Genomic DNA, 26023 nt, shown 5'->3' with positions numbered 1-26023 from the left:
CGGATGCATTCAGTGGAAAATACAGTGGGGAGACTCATATACATAGAGAATCATGTTCTCTATGTATTGCGACAAAGTTCCTCCTCTACCTTGGTGGGTCTTGAGCTTATTGGCGGATTTGCTCGCCTTGGAGCTTCATGGCAGCCCTCAGTTTGGCCATTTTCATGAATCCACAGTCCAGGTCAATTCTTCCTGTGTCTGACCAGGAGTTGGGAGGTTTGGAGGGAACCCGGGCCCGCCCTCTACTCCAGGTTCCAGCCCAGGGCCATGTGGTATGCAGCTATTTAGAGTGCCTCCTGGAACAGCTGTGCGGCAGCTACAACTCCCTGGGCTACTTTCCCATGGCCTCCTCCTAACACCTTCTTTGTCCTCACCATAGGACCTTCCTCCTGGTGTCTGATGATGCTTGTATTCCTCAGTCCTCCAACAGTATGCGTTCTCACTCACAGCTCCTACTGCCTCTTGCTCCCAGCTCCTCACACACACACCACAAACTGAAGTGAGCTCCTTTTTAAACCCAGGTGCCCTGATTAGCCTGCCTTAATTGATTCTAGCAGCTTCTTGATTGGCTGCAGGTGTTCTAATCAGCCTGTCTTAATTGTCTCCAGAAGGTTCCTGATTGTTCTGGAACCTTCCCTGTTACCTTACCCAGGGAAAAGGGACCTACTTAACCTGGGGCTAATATATCTGCCTTCTATTACTCTCCTATAGCCATCTGGCCTGACCCTGTCACAGTATATAAATCTCCCCACTGTATTTTCCACTGAATGCATCCGATGAAGTGAGCTGTAGCTCACAAAAGCTTATGCTCAAATAAATTTGCTAGTCTCTAAGGTGCCACAAGTACTCCTTTTATTTTTATGGAAGTTTGCTTTCTGCAGAATCTGAATCTTTCCTGGTGCTGGAAAATTACCTCCAGTGAACTGGCCTTGGCCCACTGACACAAACACAAATATTTGGGAAAATTTGGATTTGAACTTTGTGGCGTTGGCCCATTTCTAATTATCTGGTACTCTTCAGACATGGGAACAGAGTAGATCCCCTGCCTGAGGACCATAAAATCTAATTGCACAGTGTCATGTGCCTGTAGCTCCCATTGAAACCATTTGGAGTTGAGAGTGCTCAGCATCCTATAAGATGGGACTCTCATTTAGAGAGAGCTAGGCCAGTGAAACCCAACAGACTAAGGGTGTAGGAGTGGGGTTTGAGGAGGAGAGGCAATAAAGAACAAGGGGAAGGAACTGCAACTTTGGGAAGAGCATTATTTTTCACAGAGAATTGATCATGTAGTTGTTTTGTATGGAGAGGTTCCAGTGACAGGTTTGTCACGAAGACTTATTATTCCGGTTTAAAGTTATGAATATTAATGTAGTGAAGTTATAATTACTTCTATTTTTAATTTATCTAGGAAGGCTGCTGCATACACAGTATTTTAGATGTTAATTGTTTTTTACCGACAGACTGTTAAAAGCAAAAGCAAGAATATGGGTGATTATGGATATGAAAAGAAATTAACATTGAGCATCCGTTCAGTGGGAGTTAATGATTCTGGAGCATTCACATGCCAAGCAAGAAACCCTTTTGGAACATCCAATATCACAATAACCTTGAACGTACTAGGTAAATAGTTCTTAAAGAAATACAACATTTCTAAGAGCTGGAAGGAGAAAATGCGAAGTAAACACCCCCTGCAATATCGAACAGTAGAGCTTATTAAAAAGGTATTGCAGACTGGTGATATGTTGAAAAAGAAAGATTAAAGCTTTAGTGTGTATCACTTCTTTAATGACGGTAACCTACTCTTTGTCAGTCAAATGTGATCTTGCATAGAAGAGCAACCTCAACAATGTTTCCATCTCTCTGGTTTGTGTGCTCTTAACCGGTTTAATTTTAAAACTATTTCAGTCTTAATGAAGCACAAAACTTCCCTTTCTTCATCTACTCACCCATCTTTGTATGGTATCATCTTCTAGAATCTTACCTCCTGCTGTGGGTCTTGCCTCAGCCTGTCTTAATAATGTGCAGAGTTATTACTAGTCCCACACAAATTTGCCTTACATTATTCTCATGCTGTATAGTGCTGGCAGAGCAAATATAAAACAGGTCTTCAATACCCACATTCCGTGTATAGGAAATTGATTTTCTGTTACATCCATTGGTGTGTTAATATGTTTTATGTAGGAGAAGCCACACTCTGAACCCTGTTTAAAAGAATAATTGGAAGAATTTTTATAAAATTAAAAGTACTATTTATTTATTTATTTATTTACTTATTTTCTGTATGGCATTATAGCATAAAATACATGGGCTTGATTCAAAGCGCACTGAAATCACTAGAAAGACTCCCATCCGTTGACTTCAAAGGGCTTTGGATCACACCCTTTAAGAGCAAGCAGATCTTTTTACTCTGCCCCTTTTAGTAACAGGTCGTGCTGAGAAGACTATTTAGACCCCAAATGCCCTGCATTAATTTGTATGACAAGCTGTACTTTAAAATATTAAAACCACCGTAAGTGCTAATTTGCTAAATTGATAAAGGAGCACATTGATGTAGTTAGTAAGAGAATTTCGAGTAATTCCAAGTTACTGGCTAAAAGATTTTTGGTTCCTCTGCGTCCAGGAATGTAGAAATTGGAAAAAAAAAAATCTAGCTATGAAACCTCAATATTTCTTGAAGTAGTGGTTACTCTGTTGTCATCTTTTTTTTCCTTTTACAACAGTTTTCTTTCACAAATGACATTACAAAACTGTTTGCATGGTTCTTCCTAGTAACTCAAGGAAAGCAGAAATAAGATAAGTATTTGAATCAGATTCTGAGCTGGTGTAAATCAGCACAACTCCATTGGTTTTAATGCAGTTACACCTGTTCACACCGGTTGAAGATCTGGCCCATAATTTTGATGTATGTTTTGCTCTATTGCTATACATGAAACGAAATTGTTATATAAAGTAAGCTAATCAGTACTGAAGCAATGTTAAGAATTAAAGAACAGAATCTTTTACAAAGAGCAGGGGTTGGGGAAATAAGAAAGTTTATTATAAGGGTAGGGAGGCTGTTCAGTACAGAGCCTATTATAAATACTCCAAATGCAAATGACTTTGCTGAATTGGTTCACTCAGAATAGTTTTGTGAAATACACAGAAAAAAACAATTGCTCTGTGCATACTTGCTTTATTAAATGCAATGAGCATAGCACTATAAAACATAAACTAATATATTTACAAAGAAAACATATGCTTAATAAAAAATTAAAGCTCTTAATCAGTTAAAAGCTGGCATTTTTCATTTTCAAAACAATATTTTTTTGTTTCCTTGAGTTTCACCTACAACAAAGTTAGCAATCTGTTCTGGATTCTTTTACTGTTAATTGATAAAATAGGTTATTGCTTTTCTTTGCTGTTCCAGATCCTAGTATCATAGAAGTGAAATACAGGGAAAAAAACCTGAGATCTTTGAGATTGTATCAGACGCTAAATTAACACACCTTTTGACATTAACCAAAAGGCTTGGAAGAAATAATAGCTATGTTGGTGAATCTACTGATTTTTTTTTTTTTAAACAGGTTGATTTCTGTAAAATACAAGCAATTACTAAAATTCTGCTTTGGGTATTGGCAGTTTAATCATTGAATTTTATTTGAAATGTTTCAGATACAGTCTTGAACTTAATAAGATTCCAGGATGTATTGAATGAATAACAAATATATCCAGAGTTAATACAAAACAAGAGCTTGCAATGGGATAAAAACCTCATGTTGCAGGGTTTAAACACGTTTCTAACTAGGAGGGAACAGGTTGTATCATACCCGCTTGCTGTCAGGCTTCTTACATATTCCTCTGAAGCATTCTGACCACTGTCAGAGACACGATACTGGACTAGATGGACCACAGGCTTGACCAGGTACAACGGTTCCTGTGTTCCTATTTTGAAAATTTCATGGCCCAAGGCCCCAGTTGTGCAGTCTGCTCTGAACTGTCAGACTTCTGCTTTCACAGAGCCCCACGGACTTTATAATGGCTTTAGTACAGAGGTGGGCAAACCACATCCGGCCCACGGGACCGTTCTGCCTGGCCCCTGAGCTCTTGGCCCAGGAGGTCTAGCCCCCAGCCCCTCCCCCGCTGTCCTTCCTTCCCCACAGCCTCAGCTCACTGGGGCAGCGCAGCTGCAGAGCCCAGCCTGATCTGGTGCTCTGTGCTGCACGGCACGGCTGCCTGTCCTGGTGGAGCTGTGCCGCCAGCCACCAGTGTTCCAGGCAGTGCAGTAAGGGAGCAGGGGGTGTTGGATAGAGGGCAGGGGAGTTCGGGGGGTGGTGGTCGGGGGCCGGGGGTGTGGATAGGGGTCGGGGCGGTCAGAGGGCGGGAAATGGTGGGGTTGAATGGGGGCAGTCTGGGGGGGGGCAGTCAGGAAGTAGGGGGGGTTGGATGGGGCGGCGGGAGGCAGTCAGGGGCAGGGGTTCTGAGGGCAGTCAGGGGACAGGGAGAAGGGGGGTTGGATGAGGCAGAAGTCCCGGGGGGGGGCAGTCAGGAAGGAGAGGAGGGGTTGGATGGAGCAGGGGTTCCGGGGGGGCAGTCAGGAATGAGAGGAGGGGTTGGATGGGGCAGCACGGGGCAGTCAGGGGTGGGGGTTCTGGCGGTGGTCAGGGGACAGAGAAGGGGTGGTTGGATGGGGCAGAGGTCCTGGGGGGGGCAGTCAGGAAGGAAAGGGGGGGTTGGATGGGGCGGCAGGGGGCAGTTAGGGCTGGGGGTCTGGGGGCAGTAAGGGGACAGAGAGCGGGGGGGTGGGGGGTGGATGGGGCAGGGATCCTAGGCGGCGAGAAGCAGGGTGGGTCACATAGGGGTTGGGAGGTGAGCCACGCCTGGCTGTTTGGGGAGGCACAGCCTCCCCTAACCGGCCCTCCCATATAATTTCTGAAACCCAATGCGGCTCTCAGGCCAAAAAGTTTGCCCACCCCTGCTTTAGTACATGGGTCCAACCAGGAAGTGCAATTTGGAAGCGCGCAGGCCCCAAGTTCTAACTTTTGGTCTAACTTAAATTATAGCTATTGTGGATCAGGAACAAGCAGTAAACCACTTTCTGCCAAGTGATCTGAAACTGACAATGCACATATGAATTAACATGTAATTGAAAATTTGTCTTTTAAAGAAGGTAGTATTAAAGCTGATGAGCTTATTAACTAAAAGAAAATCACTTCAGTAAATACATTGCTCTACATGATATTTTAGAAGGTAAATTAATGGTGATAAATGGTATGTCCCAAATAAAGTTTAAGACACAATAGTAGATGAACAGAAATGCCTTTGTTTACAAGGACTGTATCCAGACCTGTGAACTTAGTGCATATTTCATTAATTACAGTTTTTGATAGTTTCACTTGTAATTAAGAATGACACATGACAGTGAAACATTAAGTACACAGTAGCAAAAGCTCAAAACATATTGTCACAAACAATCAATTTGTCTTGCATTTGTTGTCAACATTTCTTCTCAGGCAAACAGTCAGGGGCTTCAATTACGGAAACATTTAAGTACATTAGTAAAATTTAAGCATGTACTCAATTTTTCCAGGAGCATGGTCAGGATATTTCAATTTATTACCAGAAGATTAAATTACTTCTGCTAAAGCAACTGTAGGTTTGCCAACTATGGCTGCTGTAAGTTGTTTGGTTGTCACTCTCTTTTGCAGCCAAGGCTTCAATCCCGTATGTAACTAGTGGACTTGGTTTTAGCAGGTGAGAGTTCAGAGTATGCTTCCTAGGTAAGGTTTTCTGTCTCACAGCTTGATGTTGGCTCACTGATCTGATATTAGTAAATAGTGTAATAGAATACCCAAGGATTGGGTAAAAATTACCTTTAAAATTGTTTTTCTTTTTCTTACTATGTCAATCAGATAAAGGATTTGTCAATGTGTCTACCACGAAGAATACAACAGTAGATGTGAATGCTGGAGAAAATCTAAATTTAATAGTTGAGTATGAGGCATATCCAAGACCAGAAGAAGAACTGTGGTTGTATATGAATGAAACATTACACAATTCATCTGACCATTATGTCAAATTCAAGACTGTAGGCAATAACAGGTAATATGAGTAATTATAAGCATGATTGATTTAATTTGAGACAGCTACTGGAATCTTCCAACAGAAGATGAGGGTGGGGAGTTGCAAAAGAAATCACTCCCTTGCCCCCAATCCTAAAAGGATTGGGGAAAGAGAAATGTTGAAGAAATCCTCCTGGCACAGAGTAGGATCTTGGCTTATTATGCCATGGGGTGCTTGTTTTCAACTTTGTGGTATGGTAGAACCATTTTTGCTGCTCCTGGTGCTGTCTTACTGTGGATGATGGCATAGATGCTCATCTGTTTGTGCATAATTATGCCCTCTCTGTGGTCACTGTGTTGTGCCAGCTGAGTATATCTGTTAGCACACTCATGTGGACTACATCTGGATACCTTCTAAACCCTCATAGTCATAGGCGGAGAGTTATATTCCGACGTGGTGCCTGGGCACCAGCAGTATTCAGAGCCCAGGGGCCCAGCTCCACCAATATTTGGGGCCGGGTGTCCTCCCCACCCCCCCGCGCCTCCCCCAAGTGTCCCCCGGCCCCCTCTTGCTGCCCCCACACACCTCCCTGGGCCCCGGAGCAGAGCATCCCTGCCTCTTCCTTGCAGCTCCATGCTGCCTCCGTCCATGCTGCCGCAGGGTCCTAGTGCCCCACATCTCCACTGCCAGGGCAGACTGACTCTGAGCCTGCCCTTCCACCTCAGACTCTTCCCTTTTCTGGAGGGACCCTCCAGCAGCACAGGGGACCATCCCGCCCGCAGTCACCGCTCCTGCCCCATGCTGGGCAAGGAGGCAGCCCCATCCCTCACCCCTAGCGAGGCTACAGTCAGGGGCAACAGCAGGGGAGGAGGCGCACGCAGCATTCCCTGGCACCCACCGTGGGGGAGGTGAGGGAGATTCCTGGGCCTGAGAGGGGCCCTAGGAGCACATGCAGTGACAGTGGTGGGGGTGAGTGTGTTGCTGGGGGGGCAGGAAAAGGGGGTTCCTCCCCGAGAGCTTGCGGCTGCCGACAGGGAAAGGGCTGGAGGGAGTCCTCCTCTCTGGTCCCTGTCCTGGAGCAGCCTGCCTGCACCCCAAACTCATCCCCAGCGCTGCCCCACCCCAGAGCTCACACCCTCAGCCAGAGCTTTCACCCCCTCCACTGCACCCTCAACCCTCTATCCTAGCCCTGAGCCCCTCCAACACCTTAAATACCTTATCCCCAGTCCCAGCCAGAGCCATCATTCCCCTGCATCCCAACCCTCTGCCTTAGCCCTCAGCCCCTCCAGCACCACAAACCCCTCATCTCCAGTCCCAGCCAGAGCCCTCATCCCCCTGCACTCCAACCCCCGCCCTAGCCCTGAGCCTCTCTAACACCCCAAACCCCCCAGCCCCAGACAGAGCCCTCACCCTCCACACTCCTACTCTCGCCCTGAGCCCCTCTCACACCCCAAACCCCTCATCTACAGCCACACCCCACAGCCCTCACCCCTGCACTCCCTCCCAGAGCCTGCTCCCCAATCCCGTGCCCCAGCCTAGGGCCTGCACCCCAGACCTCCTCCCCCACCCAGACTCCCTCCCAGAGCCTTGGGCAGGTGGGGGGTGGAGTTTGGAGGGGCAGAGTTTGGGCGGGGTCAGGTTCTGGGCACCACCAAAATTTCTACAAACCTACCACCCCTGCTCATAGTGTGCGTATTGCTGTTTATGCAAACCTTTTCTGGCTCTTTCCCCACTTTGTTCCCTGTATTGGCAAGGGCAAGATTTAGCCCTAAGAGAGCTTTAAATATAGTAAAATGTGGTTTTCAGCATAAACTGTGACATAAACAGTCTGAACATTTACATTCAGAATATCTTTAAATTAACTTCACCACTTAGCAATTGGCCTTCCATTCACTTAGTGAGTAACAAACGTGGTAATGTTTAATTTCTCTGTCTTTGCAGATACAGGAGTGAACTTCACCTTACCCGATTAAAAGGAACAGAAGGAGGCATTTACACATTTTTTGTATCCAATTCTGATGCCAAGTCCTCTATACCATTTAATGTCTATGTGAACAGTAAGTAAAATGAACAGTCTGAAACTTTTTATTATCACCGACGTATTTTACAAAATTCAGTGCATGTACGAGATGTCACAGTGTGGTTCAACATAAGAGACCATGTTTAATACAAAGTACAGTCTGTAAAACTATATAAATATCAAGATATAAAACAACAGAGTACTTATGCAAATACATTTTATGTCATTCCTGATGTTAAATTCTATGGAATACACCTTGCTAATGATCATAGGAGGTGAATTCTAGAGGTTAAGTGTTGAGCAATTTTAAAATACTGATCTGGTGAGTTTATATGGGGGGAAAAAATCTGTAGAACCTGGAAACCTGGCCTCAGAAAACAATAATTTAAGGTGGCATATGATAGGCTATGGAGGCTAGAGTAACAAAAAATGCAGATCAGAAACCAATTTAGGGTATTAATTGCATAAATTTGTTTGGACTACATGCCAACAATGAAATCTTGACGAGGAGATTGCACCCCTTGACGTGCATGCTAGCATTTCGGCAGTCTCATTACATCTGCAAAATAATGTAGATTATGTGTTTTCAAAAAGGCCGACATAACTTTAGAAGTGTGTATATTGTCATTCCCAAGCAAAAGTTGTATAAAAATTCCAGAGCGTTAGTTTAGATGCAAAACAGCATTCTTCAAGACAAAAGCGTAGTGTAGGAAATGAAACCGTTAGTAAGCTCTGGCCTTCCAATTTAAGCCATCCTATAAGAGTTTCATGCTCTCACCAAGCAAAAATTGGCGTTTAAGACCAAATTTAACAAAAATCAAAGCAATAGAGGATCACAAGCAAAATGGAGGAAGCTAAGGAGAACAGGGTAGGCACTGCAAGCTGAATGGCAAAAGGAATAATTTGGTAGTATTAACATGTTGAAAAATGTGATAGCATTATCCATAATGTAGAAATGTAAATTTACATCAAATCCTATCCTATTGATTTAATTACAAAATACTGTTCTCTGGAGATGTATTACAGTTTTTAGTCAAGACTATTTCTTTAGGATACAATAATTGTATTAAATGTTCAGCACTAATTACTGAATTGCTCCCATGTGTTGCTGGGTGTTAACATTTGAGTTTTACACAGTATCACCATTCACAATATTGTAGCACATTACCAATGATGCCACTTAGGAACTAAAAGAATTGTGAGTTATGTACGTGGCCATCAGTTCCTGTGAACCTGATTGGATCTCTCAGATTTGGGATGTCATATCTGCCTGCCAGAAGTAGCCTGTCAGTTCTTCACATCAAGTGCTCCAGTGTTCTGAGACTGAATGTAGACACTCCAGGTTAACAAAGCAGTTCAGGAATAGGTAGCAGGTTAGGAACAGTTTGGCTGTGTATTACTTAGTGGCTGCTCTCATGATCACTTCTACAGCTGTGGCATCAGATAAAATAAATGCCTTCTGACTGAGCTTATCTAGAGCTGCTTGTGTTTACAACCACCAGTATTCAAGTCTCCTTCTTTTTTGTTTCAACAGTTAATGGGAGTTGAGGGTTTTTAGCCACCTCAAAGGAGGCACGCAGCACCTCACAGGAAACGTTGCAACAGTGCATGGATTGCAAATATTTTATTTGCTTTAAAAAAAGTTTTCTTTGGAATTTTAAATAAATAAAATAAAATAATTTCTATTGGTCTTTCATATTTGTACAAGCTTTCAGGTAAATTTGGCCTGCCAGTGTTTTCTGACTGTTTTTTTTCCCCATGCATTTTAGCTTCTTTGTTCAGACATGTCTTTTTAAATTTTAGTTTTTATCTTTAAAGAGTAAATAAATTGTTCATTTCTTCTCAATATGAAAGACAAACTAAATATAGGCTTATGTTATTATTTTAAGTGGTTTGATTAATAAATAGATAAGTAACTATCATTCCAGTGCTTTATAATGGCTGAGGGCCAGATTCTGGTCTCATTCTGTTTGCAGAACTCTCGTTGAAGTCAGTGGGCGTTGTGCTTAAATTGCCAGGATATAGCTTCTAATGTTTGTGCATCTGACTTTGGCAGCAGATACTAATTAAAACATGAAAAACTGGATTCGTAATCAGAAGGAGAATCTGTTTATTTTATTTAAAAAAAAATTCCGTTTTGAATCATTTGTCAGAAGATATGAAAGCCCTGTGCAAAACTATCTGCACTGGATTAAAATAAGTTTGGCACAAGGATATGTTAAGTTCAAGTACTACAGAATTGCTAAATAAAGGCTTTGGGTCACAGTAAGCACGACATACATTAATTTAAGAAGGAGGGAACTTTGAAATAAAGAGCCAAAGATTAAAATATAAATTGACAAACAGCATGCTGAAGGGAGTAACAATTAAGAAATGATAGAAATCTTCAGACTAGCAACTACAGTCCAGCTAGAAATTAGTGAAGACGTTTTCAAACTTAAATATAGGTTGCGACAATCAACAAAGTATTATATATGCAGTTCAGGATGATGCTACAGGTGGTAAACTAGTCACGTTACCACCGTGATGTTACAAATCACATGATGCTAAATTCAAGTTTCCCAGATATCAGAAAGCCTTACTGAAAATATAGGGAGTGTGTGGGAAGTCACCACGATATTTTAAAGAGACTAATTCAAATCCAGAAACTGGAGCTATAGGAAGAAAGTCCTCTTCCAGTGACTACAGTGATAGACAATGGCAATAGAAGTGTTACTTTTAGATATTTATTTTCCTCTGTTAATGATGAAGGAAAAAGAAATTGGTAATAAAAGTAATTAAATTAACAATGTTAACTGCTAGACCGTCGAGTTATAAATAGTAGTGGCATCTTTAGTTCCTCTTTACTATGTTTGGAATAAACATCAATAAGAGCTGAATAACAGTTAATAAACTTAATGAAATTAGAGATTTAAAGCATTTAATGACTGATTATTGAAGGGAATATGCAAGTATGCAGAACAATTTAATGAAACGTTAAATAATTAACATGTTATAGCCAAAGCAGTAAGCAACATATAATCATTAAAATCCTATCTGCTTTTAAATTAAGGATAATTAGATATTGGAAGTCATAAAACTAACCATAATAAAATACTTCTCAGAATAGGATAACTTAATGAGAAACTCTGTGTCCACACTTGCCAAGGCTAGTCCACATTTGATTCTGTTTAGTCTACATGCATTTGACTCCTGATGAGGCTCCTTACTGCATTAAATAAGAGGAAGCTAGAGAGAACTCAATAGCAGTGGAAGAGGCTAGGCCAGAAAAAAACAAACTGCTTACAGAGTCTGGGGCTGATATCTGGTTTTTAGGTCAGAAGCGGCAGAGTTGGCAGACCTGCCTGTACCTGCCCCCTCATCATCTTTGCCCGATGAGGCGACAGCAGGACCCTCTCACTCAGTTCCCCAGGACAATGCCAGGGCCCACCAGGAGCTCTTGAAGAGGGTCGCATCAAACCTGGGGCTGGAAGCCGAGGAACTGGCGGAGTCCTCAAACTCCCTGTTCGATGTGCTGAGTGCAGCAGCCCCCTCCCAGGGTGGCATTGCCGGTGGGATGGTGAAAATTACTAAGACACCCTCCTCCCTGCCCCCCATCTCCAAGCGGGCAGAAAGAAAATACTACGTCCCCGCTAAGGAGTATGAGTATCTTTATACCCAGCCTGCCCCAAGCTCACTGGTTATGTTGGCAGCCAATGAGCATTATAGATGGCCAGCCGGGATCAACGCCTAAGAACAAAGAGGCTCAATCTGTTTGGTAGAAAAATTTATTCTATGTCCAGCCTCCAGCTGAGAGTGGCCAACCATCAGGCCTTGGTTGGCCATTATGATTTTAATATTTGGAAGTTCATGGCCAAGTTCTCAAATTCACCTCCAGAGGAACCCAGGAAAGAATTCCTGGCTATCCTCGATGAGAGCAGGGCAGTGGCCAGGGCAGCCCTCCAAGCGGCCTCAGATGTGGTAGACTCTGCGCCCGGACCATGGCTTTGGCCATTTTCAATAAGGCGTCCTGGTTGCAGTTTTAGGGCTTATCGACAGAGATTCAACAGTCCATCCAGGATCTCCCATTCGATGGCCTGGCACTGTTTTCCGATCAAATGGACAGTAAATTGCATGGCCTGAAAGACTCGAGGGCTCCCTTGCACTTCCTGGGGCTGTACATGCTGGGGCTGGCAAGGAAGCAGTTTAAGCCGCAACACACCCACAGGTTCGGGAGCCAATGTCTGTTGGAGCCCTTCCACAATAAGAGCAAGAGTTATAAGCACCAGCAAGGCCATCAGCCGGCGTTCTCTGCTCACTTGAGCCCCACCCGTAACCAACTGGGTAACAAGCAGGCGTTTTGAGGTGCGCTCGAGGACAACCTTCCAGCCTGTGTCCTGGATCCTGCTCCCCTGTTATTTTACAACCGCCTGTCCCCCTTCATCCCTGCCTGGGCTTCTATAACATCAGACCGGTGGGTCCTTAGCACAGTAGCAGGGAGATATATCCTCCAATTTATTTCTATCCCCTCCTCCCACCACCCTCTTCATCCCTCTTCAAGGACCCTTCTCGTGGGCATCCACTCGCTCGGGAGGTGTAGGGCCTTCTGCCGGTGGGAGTCGTGGAGGAAGTCCCACTGCATCTGAGAGGGAAAGGGTTTTACTCCCACTATTTTTAAATCCCAAAAGCCAAGGGGGGTCTGTGCCCCGTCCTTGACCTATGGAGCCTCAACAAGTACCTCAAGAAGTTGAAGTTCCGCATGGTCTCCTTGGCCTCCATCATTACTTCCCTGGATCCAGGAGACTGGAACGCCACCCTCGATCTGAAGGATGCTTACTTTCACATATCAATATTCCACAGTCACAGATGGTTCCTACATTTCGTAGTTGGGACCGCCCACTACCAATTCACAGTGCTCCTGTTTGGCCCAGCAACGACACCAAGGGTGTTTATGAAATGCATGTTGATGGTGGTGGCCTACCTCAGACATTGGGGTATCCAGATTTACCCATACCTCGACGTCTGGCTCATCAAGGGCCGCTCTAGGGTCCCAGTCCAGCGCAGCGTTGAGACGTTGTGAGCCACTTGTCAAGCCCTGGGCCTGCTGATAAACGAACAAAAATCAACATTAATCCCGGTCCAACAGAGTTTATTGGAGCGGTTCTCGACTCTACCTGAGCCAGAGCATTTCTGCCAGAGGCCAGGTACAAGGCAATGTCAGATCTGATTGCCAGCATCACCTCACATCCGCTCACCATTGCCGGGGTCTGTCCCAGACTATTGGGTCACATGGCAGCATGCATGTATGTTGTCCACCATGTGAGACTCAGGCTGTGTCCCCTCCCGATGTGGCTGGCGTCGGTCTACTCGCCGGCCAGACATCACCTACACAAAGTCATCACAGTCCCTCTGAGGATACTTATCTCTCTGCAGTGGTGGTCCGACCCGACGTTGATGTTGGAAGGTGTGCTGTTCATGAGCCCGCAACCTATGGTCTCCCTGATTTTGGATGCATCCGACCTTGGATGGGGAGCACATCTCAGTACACTGTGGACTCAAGGGTTATGGTGTCAAGAGGAGTTTGCATTACATATAAACATCAGAGAGCTCAGGGCCATCCATCTGCCCTGCGGTGTCTTCCTTCCCCAACTGTCCGGTTGGGTTGTGCAGGTATTGACAGATAACACGGCCTCCCATGTTATATGTCAACAGGCAAGAGGGAGCACGTTCGTCTGTAGGACTTCTACATTCAGCATGCAATCCACCTGGAAACCTCGCACCTCCCCGGCATCCAGAACACATTGGCAGATCACTTCAGCAGGTCCTTCTTCTCACCACGAGTGGTCCCTCCACTCTGAGGTCATCAGAGTGCTCTTCCAGAAGTGGGGAGTTCCCTGAGTGGACCTGTTTGCCACCAGACAGAATAGAAAGTGTGATCAGTTCTGCTCTCTCCAAAGCCTCCGCCCAGGCTCGCTTTCCAATGCCTTTCTCCTGTCATGGTCAGGGGACCTGATGTATGCCTTCCCACCAGTTCCCCTCATCAGCAAAAATCAAGAGGGATAAGGCATGAGTCATTATGATTGACCCGGCATGGCTTTGGCAGCATTGGTGTGGCATACTCGTGGGCTGGCTGTGCCAGCCCCGTGGCCACTTCCCAGTCACCCAGACCTACTCTCGCAGGATCATGGTCGGCTCCTGCACCAAAACCTCATCTCTCTCCACCTCACAGCTGGGATGTTGCATGGTTGAATCCAGAGGAACAGGTCTGCTCTAGTCAGGTACAGCAGGTTCTCTTGGATAGCAGAAAGCCCTCCACCACAGCGAGCTGGCAACGTGGAAGTGTTTCTCCTGCTGGGTATCGGGAGTGCAACATCTTCCTGACACAGTCGTCTCTGCAGTCTATCCTGGATTACCTGCTTCAGTTAAAGCACCAGGGCCTCGCCTTCTCTTTGATCAAGGTGCACCTGGCAGCCATATCAGCCTTCCATTGTCGTGTCCAGGAGATCGATATTCTTGCATGAGATGTGGATCAGGTTTCTGAAGGGCCTGGAAAGGCTCTTTCCACCAATCCAGTACCCAGTTCCCCAATGGGACCTCAACCTAGTCCTCTCCAGGCTCATGGGTCCGCCCTTTGAGCCCATGGCTTCTTGTTCCCTTTCCCACCTGTCGTGGAAGGTTGCACTCCTTGTAGCGATTACCTCAGCGAGGCGTGTCTCCAAGATTAGAGCCCTCACTTCAGAGCCCCCGTACATGATATTCTAAAAGAACAAGGTCCAGCTGTGGCTTCAGCTGGCTTTTCTGCCTAAGGTGGTGTCACACTTCCATGTCAACCTGGATATCTTCCTCCCGGTGTTCTGTCCGAAGCCTCACACGACCAATGAGGAGAGACGGCTGCACACTCTGGATGTCAGGCACGCCCTGGGGTTCTACCTGGAGGGCACCAAGCCCTTCCGCAGATCGACCCAGCTCTTTATTGCAATAGCTAACAGGATGAAGGGCCTTCTGGTGTCCTCTCACAGAACTTCAAATTGGATCACCACCTGCATCCATAGTTGTTACGAGTTGACGCAGGCTGTCTCCCCACCGATAGTGAAGGCCCATTCGACTAGGGTGCAGGCGTCTTCAGCTGCCTTCCTGGCGCACATCCCTATCCAGGATATATGCAGGGCCACAACGTGGTCTTCAGTACACATGTTCACAACGCATTATGCCATCACTCAGCACCTGAGATGGTGCTGGCTTTGGCAGAGCTGTGTTGCAATCGACACGTCCATGAACTACCCGTCTCCGGTGGTACTACACCTACAATGGAATGGACATGAGCAAGCACTCAAAGAAGAAAAGATGGTTATCTTTTCGTAACTGTTGTTCTTCAAGATGTGTTGCTCATGTCCATTCTATGACCCACTCTCTTTCCCCTCTGTCGGAGTTCCAGCAAGAAGGAACTCTGGGATTGGGGAGCCGGTGGCGCCCCTCATACCGGTGCATACTCACGCCACTCCAGAGAGTGCCAGAGGTGGTCCCCTACAGATATCACTGAGGGAAAAACTTCCAGCACTGGTGCATGTGGCGAGCACACACACCTACAATGGAATGGAGATGAACAACACATCTCATAGAACACAGTTACGAAGAGGTAACAGTCTTTTTATGCTCCTGTAACCAAGATCAGATTCAAGCCCAGCATCTCATAGTGTATAACTTTTAGGTACTGGCTTGCATGTTGTTGTACTTGGCTTTTACTGAACAGTGGACCTGCATATTTTTTATTTTTGTTTCCTTCACCCAAAGCCAGAAAGGTCTAGATTCAGTCTTCACCCAACATGATATTTTTAAAGTAACTAATGTTCAATTTCCTCTTAAATTCAGTTTGACTATTAATTTGTCCATCTTTTTCTAGCAGTAATCTGTGCTGGATGGCATATTGCCCAGTGTGTACAGTATGTATTTCTAAAGGGTCATGTTTGTGTTTGAAAGCAGTCATCAGTCAGTGAGTATCAGATTTAGTTAAGTTAAAAAAATTCTGAATGTGACTGTTTTGGAATTGGGCCTTAAAAAAAAGTTAGATATCATCCATGAACTCTCCCACTGTCCAAGATGTGCATGATCAGAATGTCCTACACTAAATGTTGCAAATAGAACCCAGCATATTGCAACAAGGTTAATTGTTTGATGCTTTGAATCAAACATTACATGCAAATTTAGAAGTGAAGGAGCTTTCAGTTCCCGAAACATGTCTCACTAGTAGGTGAGGATACGATTGAGGATCTGAATGCATTTTATTGCATCAAGTTTAATTAGGAAGTAAAATGGACAATGAAATTCATATCCACAAACAAATTACAGTATATGCATCTCAGCTGGTGTAAATGTACATACTAGCTTCACTAAAGTCAATACAGTTCCATCAATTTACAGCACATGAAAATTTGGTCTTATGTGTCTATGAAAAATAATGCGTTAAAAAGATCTTTTAATGGCATCTATGAATTGCTCAATGTCCTTGGAGATTTCAGCAGATTGAATCTTCCATTAGTGTCGTTTACAGTTATTTGAAAGGAAGCTAAGATACATATGGTGGTAAATGTGACTTCTGCATTTATTAGAACTGTCCAAATCCTCTATTAAATGAATCCTCACAGAGTGTTTTAGAAAAGTTGTCAAAACTCTGTTATTGTTATACTCTGTTATTGCCTGTTCTTCCAAAAGTTCTCAGAAACTGGATCACTATGTGGAAATTCTGCTTTATTGGTACGTTCTCTTCTTTTGCTCAGATAACAGTCTTTTAAATAAATACATCAATGTTGTTATTTCTTGATATACTAAAACAAAATATAGTGTCTTGAGGAAAGGAAGCTGCTCAATACAATGTTTTGTAAAGTAATGAATTAACTGAGACTTACTTTTTAGGAATCTAATGTATTCATCCAATTAGTTTTATTTCCTACATGTGCAATCTCTTAAAAGCAGTTTTTGTAAAATTCAAGCCTGAACTACCAATGACAATGTATTTGTAAATATACATCTATATTTTATTGTGCACTGCTCAAACCCTTTTGGGCAGTTGCCTTTGATATTTAATTTGCTGGGTAGTTTCTTACAACAATCTTGCTCTCTATCAACTATGATCTAGAGAATTTGCAGGGTGTTTTAAATACACAGCAAATCCCAACTCTCTAGTCAATTCATTGTGGGAAATTCTTGTATATTTCATTGTAGTACCTTTCCTGGATGTGCAATGGTGTTGTTTTACATAAAAGGCAGATGTAACAGAAGTGTGGTGTGACAGATACAGTACATTCACAATCATGAAAAAAACAGTGTTAATGCATGTTAGAGGGATCAACCAGCAGAGAAGTTGGAACTTTATTAATTGTTCCAAAATATGGAAGGTGGTTTTTTTTCTGGTGGGTTAAACTTTGTCAGCTGTGATTGTGTTGTTTTAAATTCTTGCACAGATCAAGTATTTTGCTTTGTATTACTTTTGCCTTCTTTGGAAAATCTAGGTTAGCCTGTCAACATAATAATTTTAAATTAAATATATTTTCATAGGTAGCTCATGTTAAAAATGATACTGTAGGAAAGATGTGGTCATACAGGCCTTGATCCTTCAAACGCTCATGCACATGCACGACTTTATGGAAGTGAGTAGTCCAATGCATAAATGCTGGCAAAATTAGGGCCAGAATTAGTAATAAATCAGAATGAAAATTATTTATTCACCAAAAGCATGAGTATTCACTTATTTTATTGCAGCAAAACCAGAGATTCTCACTTCGGACAGACTTAGCAATGGCATGCTCCAGTGTGTGGCAGCTGGCTTCCCTGCCCCTACAATAGATTGGCGTTTCTGTCCAGGAACTGAGCAGAGGTGAGTAATTTCCAGAATGTGCCTTAAAAGTGACCTGACACACCTGATTTAAAATTCAAGCAATAAGATGTTGAAAGAAGACAGTCAAATACCTGTTCAACTGTTGCATTATTTCTGTAAGCATAGTCTTGATTGTTTTAGGTTTGTGCTGTTTGTTTGTTTGATTTTTTTTGTTTTTGTTTTGTTCCTTGAAGGGAGGATACTCAGTGTATTTTACTGATTAGACATTAAAGGCCAAATTGAGTTCTGCTGTAAGCCAACTGACTACAAAGGCTTCACACCTTTTTACCCGGGGGTGAATTTGACCCTAATTGTGTAACTTCACAGAATGACAGTTACAGAAGAGTTTCTGTATATGGCTATTATCTTTTGGATTTATCATGTAATCACACAATTTTCCAGGACACAGGATAATGAAATTTCCATGTGTATACAGTAGATTACGTGTTAAATGTGTCTGGAGTTATTATGAAAATAAATTACTAAATTACCAGGTCTCTAAGAAGATTGAGGTAGAATATTTGTGAAACACATTGTAAAATGCTCCTCACTTCTTCTATCAGAGACATAGTACTAACAAGTCACATATATCTCACTGGAATCATTTTTTTTAAGCCTTAAATAGTCTGTTTTTTTAGTCTTCTTAAGGAAAATCTGTGTTGTTTTATAACTTATGTTACTGGTAATATTGCTAAAATTAGCATGCTTGCTTTTATATAGTAAAGATGTCAAATTTTAACATTACAATTGACTGGTCAAAAAAGAGTAAACTTACTTTTCTTGACCAATTCATAGGGTAGCTCTTAGAAACAACAGCTTGTAAGGCAGTGCTGGGTATTTTGTTCTTTGATACATATGGTGCTGTTGTAGATTGGCCACGGATATATTTTTATCTTATTAAAACACAATGTCTCTGAATAAGTTATCAACAGTGGGAGTTGAAACCAGGACCTAAGGATCTGATAGCCTGAGCTAAAGAGCCAGGCTCCATAGCTCAAAGGCGGCAGCAGACTCATAAACTTCTATATGTGGAGTAGCCAGTAGAATAGAACAGAGAGCCACGCTGTGTAGGTATCAGTTAAGTTGTCATGGAGGATTTACATATATAATTCTGCACACAGAGGAAAAAATATACTTCAGATCTGATCATTAGAGTATAAAAAGCAAGTTCTTCAGCTCAATCCTTCAATGGAGCTGTGTCAATTCGCACCAGCTGAGGATCTGGCTGTAAATATTGAACTTTATCTTAGAAGAAAGTTCAAATAATGAAGAATTTACTCCAAGTATTTATCCATAAAGGGGTAATTGTCAACAATGTTTCTCCCAGGTGTTTCGATTCACCAGCTATATCTCCAGTGGATGTGAAGATCTTTTATAGAAATTCATCTTTTCCATCATTTGGAAGGATAGTGGTTGAAAGTACCATTGATGCCAGCACATTCAGAAACAATGGCACTATATCATGTGAGGCTTCCAATGATGTTGCCAGAAGTACTGCTTTTTTCAACTTTGCTGTTAAAGGTAGTGGCCAAAATGGTATATAGAAATGTATAAAATGTAATTAAGATGATGGGATGTTTTAGCTCTGTGCATCACAAATAATTACAGTAAGACCCATATTTTAAATAGATTGCCTGTTTCTGCCACTGACCTGCTCAGTAATATTCCCTCTCTGTGCCCTCTCACACCTTTGTCTGTCCTGTTTATTTAAACTGTAATACAATGGGGCCCTGAGTTTGGTTGGAGCCTCTAGGTGCCACTGTAATAAAAATAATTAACAACAGATTGCAAACATACTGGTTAGAGGGTGCTAATGAGTTTTGGTCTCCATAGCAGCATAAAAGAATTCGCAGAATTGTAAAAGTGGAAATGCCAAAATACTTATCAGTTGCAACCTGTATGTTGTTCTTTGTTGTTTCCTTCTGTGCAAAAACTAAGGTTTCTGTGCTGTTCTTTTTCTATACTATGTGCCATATATAATATACAAACAAAAATGGGTCAGATTTGAGGCATATTGATCTTTACAAGATTATGTTATTGTCCATATTCTTTGCTTCCAAAGAATATGTTGTAGAGAGCATATTAATCATTGGATAAGCTAAAAAATTGGGACTTTGAGAAAAGTTCAGTTAAGAAACTTTTTCTTTCACTAATTTGACATGAATCCTGTTTTTAAAGCTAAAAATAATTGGCGAGAGCTGTCTTAATGGGCTAACGATAGAACTTTGTGCTACCATGCAGAAACCCTGAGTTTAATTGGTCTTGGTTTCACGCTTCCTAGTTTGATGGGGCTGGGAGTGCTGAAGAAACAAACTAAACTGCACAGCTTCCAGGGTAAAGAGATGTCTCAACTTGCCATCAGGCAACATCATCTTACAGTTCTGTCCATTTAGGAGGGTTCTGATATTCAGCCTTCGGGTGGGGGGAGGGGAAAAAGGGAAAAGCATCTGGGCTCCAGCCGAAACAAAGAAAATATTCCCTGAGGAAGAAAAACAATTAGAGGGATAAAGATTTTACATTTAACAACTTTCTCTATCTCTTTCTAGAACATATCAGTACCCACACTCTCTTCACTCCTTTACTGATAGGGTTTGGAGTAGCAGCAGGACTGATGTGCATCATAGTAATGATTCTTGTGTACAAATATCTACAGGTAAAATCAGATGCACACATTCATCTTAGTTGTTCTTGTTGAAGTTTTAGCAGTAAAATGGCCATTTTTTCCCCTTTTTTTCCAGAAACCCAAATATGAAGTTCAGTGGAAAGTCGTTGAAGAAATAAATGGAAACAACTATGTTTATATAGACCCAACACAACTTCCATATGATCAGAAATGGGAGTTTCCTAGAAACCGATTGAGTTTTGGTTAGTTTAGGTTTATTTAACTTCATTTCCAATGTGAAATTTTCAATCCCTTTTCTATGAGACCTTGTCATGAAAACATAGCATTTGCTATCAATAATATATTGAATACTAAAGTATATAATAATGACAACAGCTGCTTTTCAGCATGCAATTTGAGGAAACAGTTTCCTGTCTTAAACTACTTCCATTTCCTTTGAGAAGAATAAATAGGCTTAAATTGATCCAATAATCTACTACTGATCTTTTTTTAATATAAAGCAAAAAGAACCACTGATAGGTAAAATGTTGTGACACCCATTAAAAGTTGTCTGGCAATTTTTAGGTAAAACTCTTGGTGCTGGAGCTTTTGGGAAAGTTGTGGAGGCTACTGCATATGGTCTGTTTAAATCTGATGCTGCAATGACAGTAGCAGTAAAAATGCTCAAACGTAAGTTTCTACTATGTACAATATTCTTTTTTCCTAACTTTCTTCTATTGTATACTGAATTTGCTGAATGACATGTTTTTCATTCCAGCAAGTGCCCATTTAACGGAGAGAGAAGCCTTAATGTCTGAACTCAAAGTTCTGAGTTACCTTGGTAACCACATTAATATTGTGAATCTACTTGGAGCCTGCACTGTTGGAGGTAAAGTTATGAGATTACTGGATTTTTGTAATTGCCTTATTGTAGAAGTAGAAACCTATTCCATACATACCTTGAATTGCTTAGTCATGATGAAATGTTTAACCTTCTCATGTAAGACCTTTCTTCTAGACTTGAGACCGTATTAAAAAATCCACACACAAAAAACCCCAAGACCATAGTAATTCTGGCTAGAAATGAAGATTAGTTTTTTGCTGACATGACCCAGCACATGGTCCATTTCTGGACTCCATTGGATTGGCACATAAAACAGCTTCCTCTTAAGAGTTCACAAAATGGGCTGTCTACGTTTGTCGTCAGCAACATTAGCTTCCAAAAATGAGAACAGACATTAAAAGGGCATGTTTAGTTTTGAGGGAAAAAAACCTGCGGGGGAGTCAGGACCTCATAACAGCCTTCAAATACGTTAAGGTCTCCTATAAAGAGAATGGGGATCAATTGTTCTCTATGTACACTGAAGGTAAGATAAAAAGTAACGGGCTTAATGTGCAGCAAGGGAGATTCAGGTTAGATATTAGGAAGAACTTTTTTGACTATAAGGGTAGTTAAGTTCTGAAATCTGCTTCCAAGGGAGATTGTGGAGTCCCCATCATTGGAGGCTTTTAAGAACAAATTGGACAAACCACCTGTCAAGGATGGTCTAGGTTTTCTTGGTCCAGTCACAGAGCAGGGGGCTGGACTTGATGACTTCCTGAGATCCTTTTCAGCCCTACTTTCTATGGTTCTATGGTTTATTAGTGTCTGAACTGAGTTATTCATTACTATCTACTGTAGAACTGGTATATGTATTATCTTGTACAGTCCTCAGATAATCTATTTAAACTGCAACAAACATTTATTATTGGAATATGAGGGTTATTAATTCTAAATACTTATCAGTCAAAAAATGAAAAAGTAAGGTTCTCAAAGTAAGTAACTTTGTTTACATTGCACATCCTGGACATTTTGGTTTTATATATTTAAGAACATAAACAGTAATGTTAACATGCACACATAATAAAATCCAACAAATAATTGAAGCTTATATACAGTGATTTCTTAACTTTGCTGCATTTAAATGTGTAACCTGCATGTTATGCTAACATAAATGTTTGTAATTTTTAATTTCTCCATTTTACTTTTCAAAGGAAAAAATCTTGGAAAAATTCAGAGTTTTAGATTTATGCAAAACATTCCACCCTTTCATAATTCAGAAATGACTGAAAGGATTTGGTTCAAATGATCCACAAAGCAAATTCTATGGCCTGAATCAATGCATGGACTATTTCAGACAAAAAAGAGAATTTTATAAAATATAAGCTTATGAAAATATAGGGTTTGTAATAATCCTGATGTAATCTTAACTATAGTATTTGCTCTTATGAAAACCATAATTATTAAACTAAAGAAAAACTATGAGGATGTATTGGTACAGAATGATCCTACGAATGAAATAATGGGCAGCATTATTACATATTCAAATGCCGTCGCTGCAGTCATTCATTCGGAAAGCATACATATGATCTATAAACATCTATGCTGTTGGTGACTTTTAATTCCCCTTTTAAATTTCATTTTAATATTCTAAGATCTAGTGTAACTGAGTTTTCTGTCTCAGCAGACTGTTCTATGTGAATGATTTTTCCCATTATACTGCAGAGTATAACACCCTACATTATTTAAAAACATAGCTGAAAGAACTCGAAGCTCTACTGTAAACAGAAGTGAATCAAAAGGATTAATGTTTGAAGCCTCTTACTCTAATATTTGGAATAAATAACTTCCTTCAGGAAGTGAGCAAAATCATACAGATGTGTCTGGCCAGAAACATTATCACATGAAGAGGGAAAAAAGACTTATTTGTTTAATTTTTATACAGTGTGATACTATTGATGGGGGGAAAATTAATTGGGAATGACATAGCTTTACTTGCACAATAGTAACTAGTCCATGAATGAGGAAACTGCTGCTGTAACTTCACTATGACTTTTCATGTCTAGACAATGCTGTGTAGTGTGACTTCAAATAGGACATTTTGTGTGTTTAGTTGAATAATATTTTTGTATAAGATTTTTGATTCTGAAAGCAAAGCTTATACCCACCTTTTAAACTCCCTCTGCATCTGCAGGCCCCACTCTGGTCATCACGGAATATTGCTGCTATGGTGATCTTTTGAATTTTCTGAGAAGGAAACGCGATTCATTTATTTGCCCAAAGCATGACGAATATGCAGAAACAGGAGTTTACGAGAACCTTCTGCATCAAAAAGGGCCTGCATGGTAAGAATAATCTGCTACTACATAAAGGCATAGCCAGAAAGTTCAGAGGGAGGGTAAATCAAAGCTGATCTAGTGAAAAGAAATCACAAGAGGGCTTTTGTGTAGTGTTTTCTAAAGATTGCATCAGTTTATTTCAAAAATCAGTTTATTATAAAAAGATGATTTAATTTTTACAAGTAATTTGTTTGTTTTAAAGATTATAGTTCAAATTATTTCATACACTTCTATTTTTACTGATTCAACGGCTTTTCTATGATTGTGTCCAGTGCCACTCCTTGGATCAAAAACTTCCATCTTTATTTTTAATTATCATTACTGCTAATGATTGGCAGCAGTCAGTTTGCAACGTAAATGACAATATGGCTAATGTTGTTGTGTTATAGCACTCTGTGTTACCATGAGTTCCTGCATTTGCAAATGGCTGTTTACAACAAAAAATAATGCCTTTCAGTATTGCATTAAATCATACAGATCTTGTGACAAAAGACCCTGTGCCACTATTTTGGAGTTAGGATTTCCCCAAACATTGTTCTTGCACTCTTTTTTCCCCCTAGTGTTCATCCGCCTGCATATTATTAAAGAATTCCATTTAAGATACAACCCAAGTTCTTCTTCTTAGGACATTTTCACATACATCTGTGCAAAGGTTCTCCTAATTCCTTCTTTTCTTTAAAGTACTGAAGATGTCATTTACCAAACCTTCACTTGTATAGCAATAAAGGACCCGCTCTATATTTCAGTCTATACTTTGCAGCATTGAGCCCATTACTCTACTTTAGCAAACTGAACTTAAAAAGAATCCAGTAGAGCTCTTAGTAGTAGCTAAAGCACTTTGCTACAGTAGGGAGTTATGTCCCTTTGGTGTTAAGGATGTATCTGCCATATCACCATTGTGCCATAACATCTTCAAGAGAAGACTGGTCATGCTAGATCAGTCATGCTAGATCAGTACATGGATAGACAACACTGAAGAAACCATCTATGTGTTTAAGGAAGTGGTTCTGGAGTTTCCATTTGAATCCCACCATGAGGTTATGACTCCTATTGGAGGTGCCATCTTTCAAATATGATATAAAGCTGAGAATCTCATTATTTGAGTTTCACATAGCACTTTTTTATAAAAGGTTGGATGGGGTCTGTAGAGTCTTTACCAAATTTGAGTATTGCTGTGTGCTGTTGAATTGCAGCTGCATAACACCCCAGAGGTCTCTGCCCTTCAGTGGAGGGGTGAAGTGTTTAATTACCTCTCAGGTTTGTTGTGAGACCAAGCGTAATGTTTGCAAAGTGAAAAGATATTCTTGGATAAAAGGTGTTGTATATGGGCAGGGTAAAGTGAATTTTTGTGTCCATATAGTTCAAAAAGATACTAAATGGAAAAATATTCATCATTGTAAATCCCTAGGTATATATTTATAAACTATATGTAATTAGAGTCCATACATTTGAATATGCATAGGGATGGGAAAACTGATTTAAAAAAAATACAAATTCCCTCTAACTTATCCTGATTTCTGCAACCAAACTTGAACCCTTTTGGAAATTCTGATGTTCAGTTAACTTTTCTCTCCAGTTTTATCTTCTGAATTTCAACTGAAACTTGAATTACCGAATATATTGATAGAAGCTGTCCTGAATAGAAGAAGGAAACATTAGAATGTCATCAGAAATATCTAGCCATTTCTTTTCCAGACTCAACCTTAACTATAAGGAATATAAAAAAAAAAAATTTGGGTGCTTATCTGAACAAAACTCCAGACTTTGAGATCAGACCATTACTTATCTTATAATGCACATCCTTATAGCCTATTTTGTCAAATCTCATCACTCTCTGTATAGAATTTTTATTTTCTTTTTAAAAATAATTAACACTCACAAACCTTATGTTTTTCCAGTGTTAATTGTTTGTAAAATTTTAGATGCAGATTTGTTCTTAATATTTTTATGCTAAATTATCCACACAGTGATGTCATCAATGAATACATGGACATGAAACCAGGAGTCTCTTATGTTGTTCCACCAAAAGCAGATAAAAGAAGATCAGGGAAGACAGGTAAGTACTTATCCAGAAATCTAACCCACATCCTATAGTACAAAGAGGGATTTCTGATTTCTTTTCAATTTTAAAATGATCTTTGATGATGGATGTGTCCAGTTAAAACCCTAATTCAATGTGACAAGGATTAAAAAAAGAATAAATTCAGTTAAAAAGGCTTCATGTGTCTCTATGTTGTGAAAACATTTAGATGAGGGATTCAAATGATTATTCTACCATTTTGGTAATGGATGTTATTGTTAGAAGCAAGAGGAAAACCAAGGACATGGTAGGCCTTTTACTCAATGCCGGGGG

General features: G+C 41.2%; 1 protein-coding gene across 2 annotated transcripts in view; it reads left to right on the top strand.

Annotated features, from left to right (window-relative positions):
- Positions 1 to 26023, top strand: part of KIT (KIT proto-oncogene, receptor tyrosine kinase) — an 80546-nt gene that overhangs the window by 42077 nt on the left and 12446 nt on the right. The window contains exons 5-15 of one of the 2 annotated variants that reach the window (XM_037897767.2): positions 1461 to 1620; positions 5889 to 6078; positions 7981 to 8096; positions 17795 to 17909; positions 19237 to 19430; positions 20456 to 20562; positions 20648 to 20774; positions 21097 to 21201; positions 21290 to 21400; positions 23526 to 23676; positions 25638 to 25726. In XM_037897767.2, coding sequence (XP_037753695.1) covers positions 1461 to 1620; positions 5889 to 6078; positions 7981 to 8096; positions 17795 to 17909; positions 19237 to 19430; positions 20456 to 20562; positions 20648 to 20774; positions 21097 to 21201; positions 21290 to 21400; positions 23526 to 23676; positions 25638 to 25726 — 1465 coding nt within the window. The remainder of the gene's footprint in view (positions 1 to 1460; positions 1621 to 5888; positions 6079 to 7980; positions 8097 to 17794; positions 17910 to 19236; positions 19431 to 20455; positions 20563 to 20647; positions 20775 to 21096; positions 21202 to 21289; positions 21401 to 23525; positions 23677 to 25637; positions 25727 to 26023) is intronic. The other variant, XM_037897768.2, reaches the window with a different exon arrangement.

Source organism: Chelonia mydas, chromosome 4, assembly GCF_015237465.2.
Source record: "Chelonia mydas isolate rCheMyd1 chromosome 4, rCheMyd1.pri.v2, whole genome shotgun sequence".
NCBI lineage: Eukaryota > Metazoa > Chordata > Testudines > Cheloniidae > Chelonia > Chelonia mydas.
This window is presented reverse-complemented; position numbering and strand designations above follow the sequence as displayed.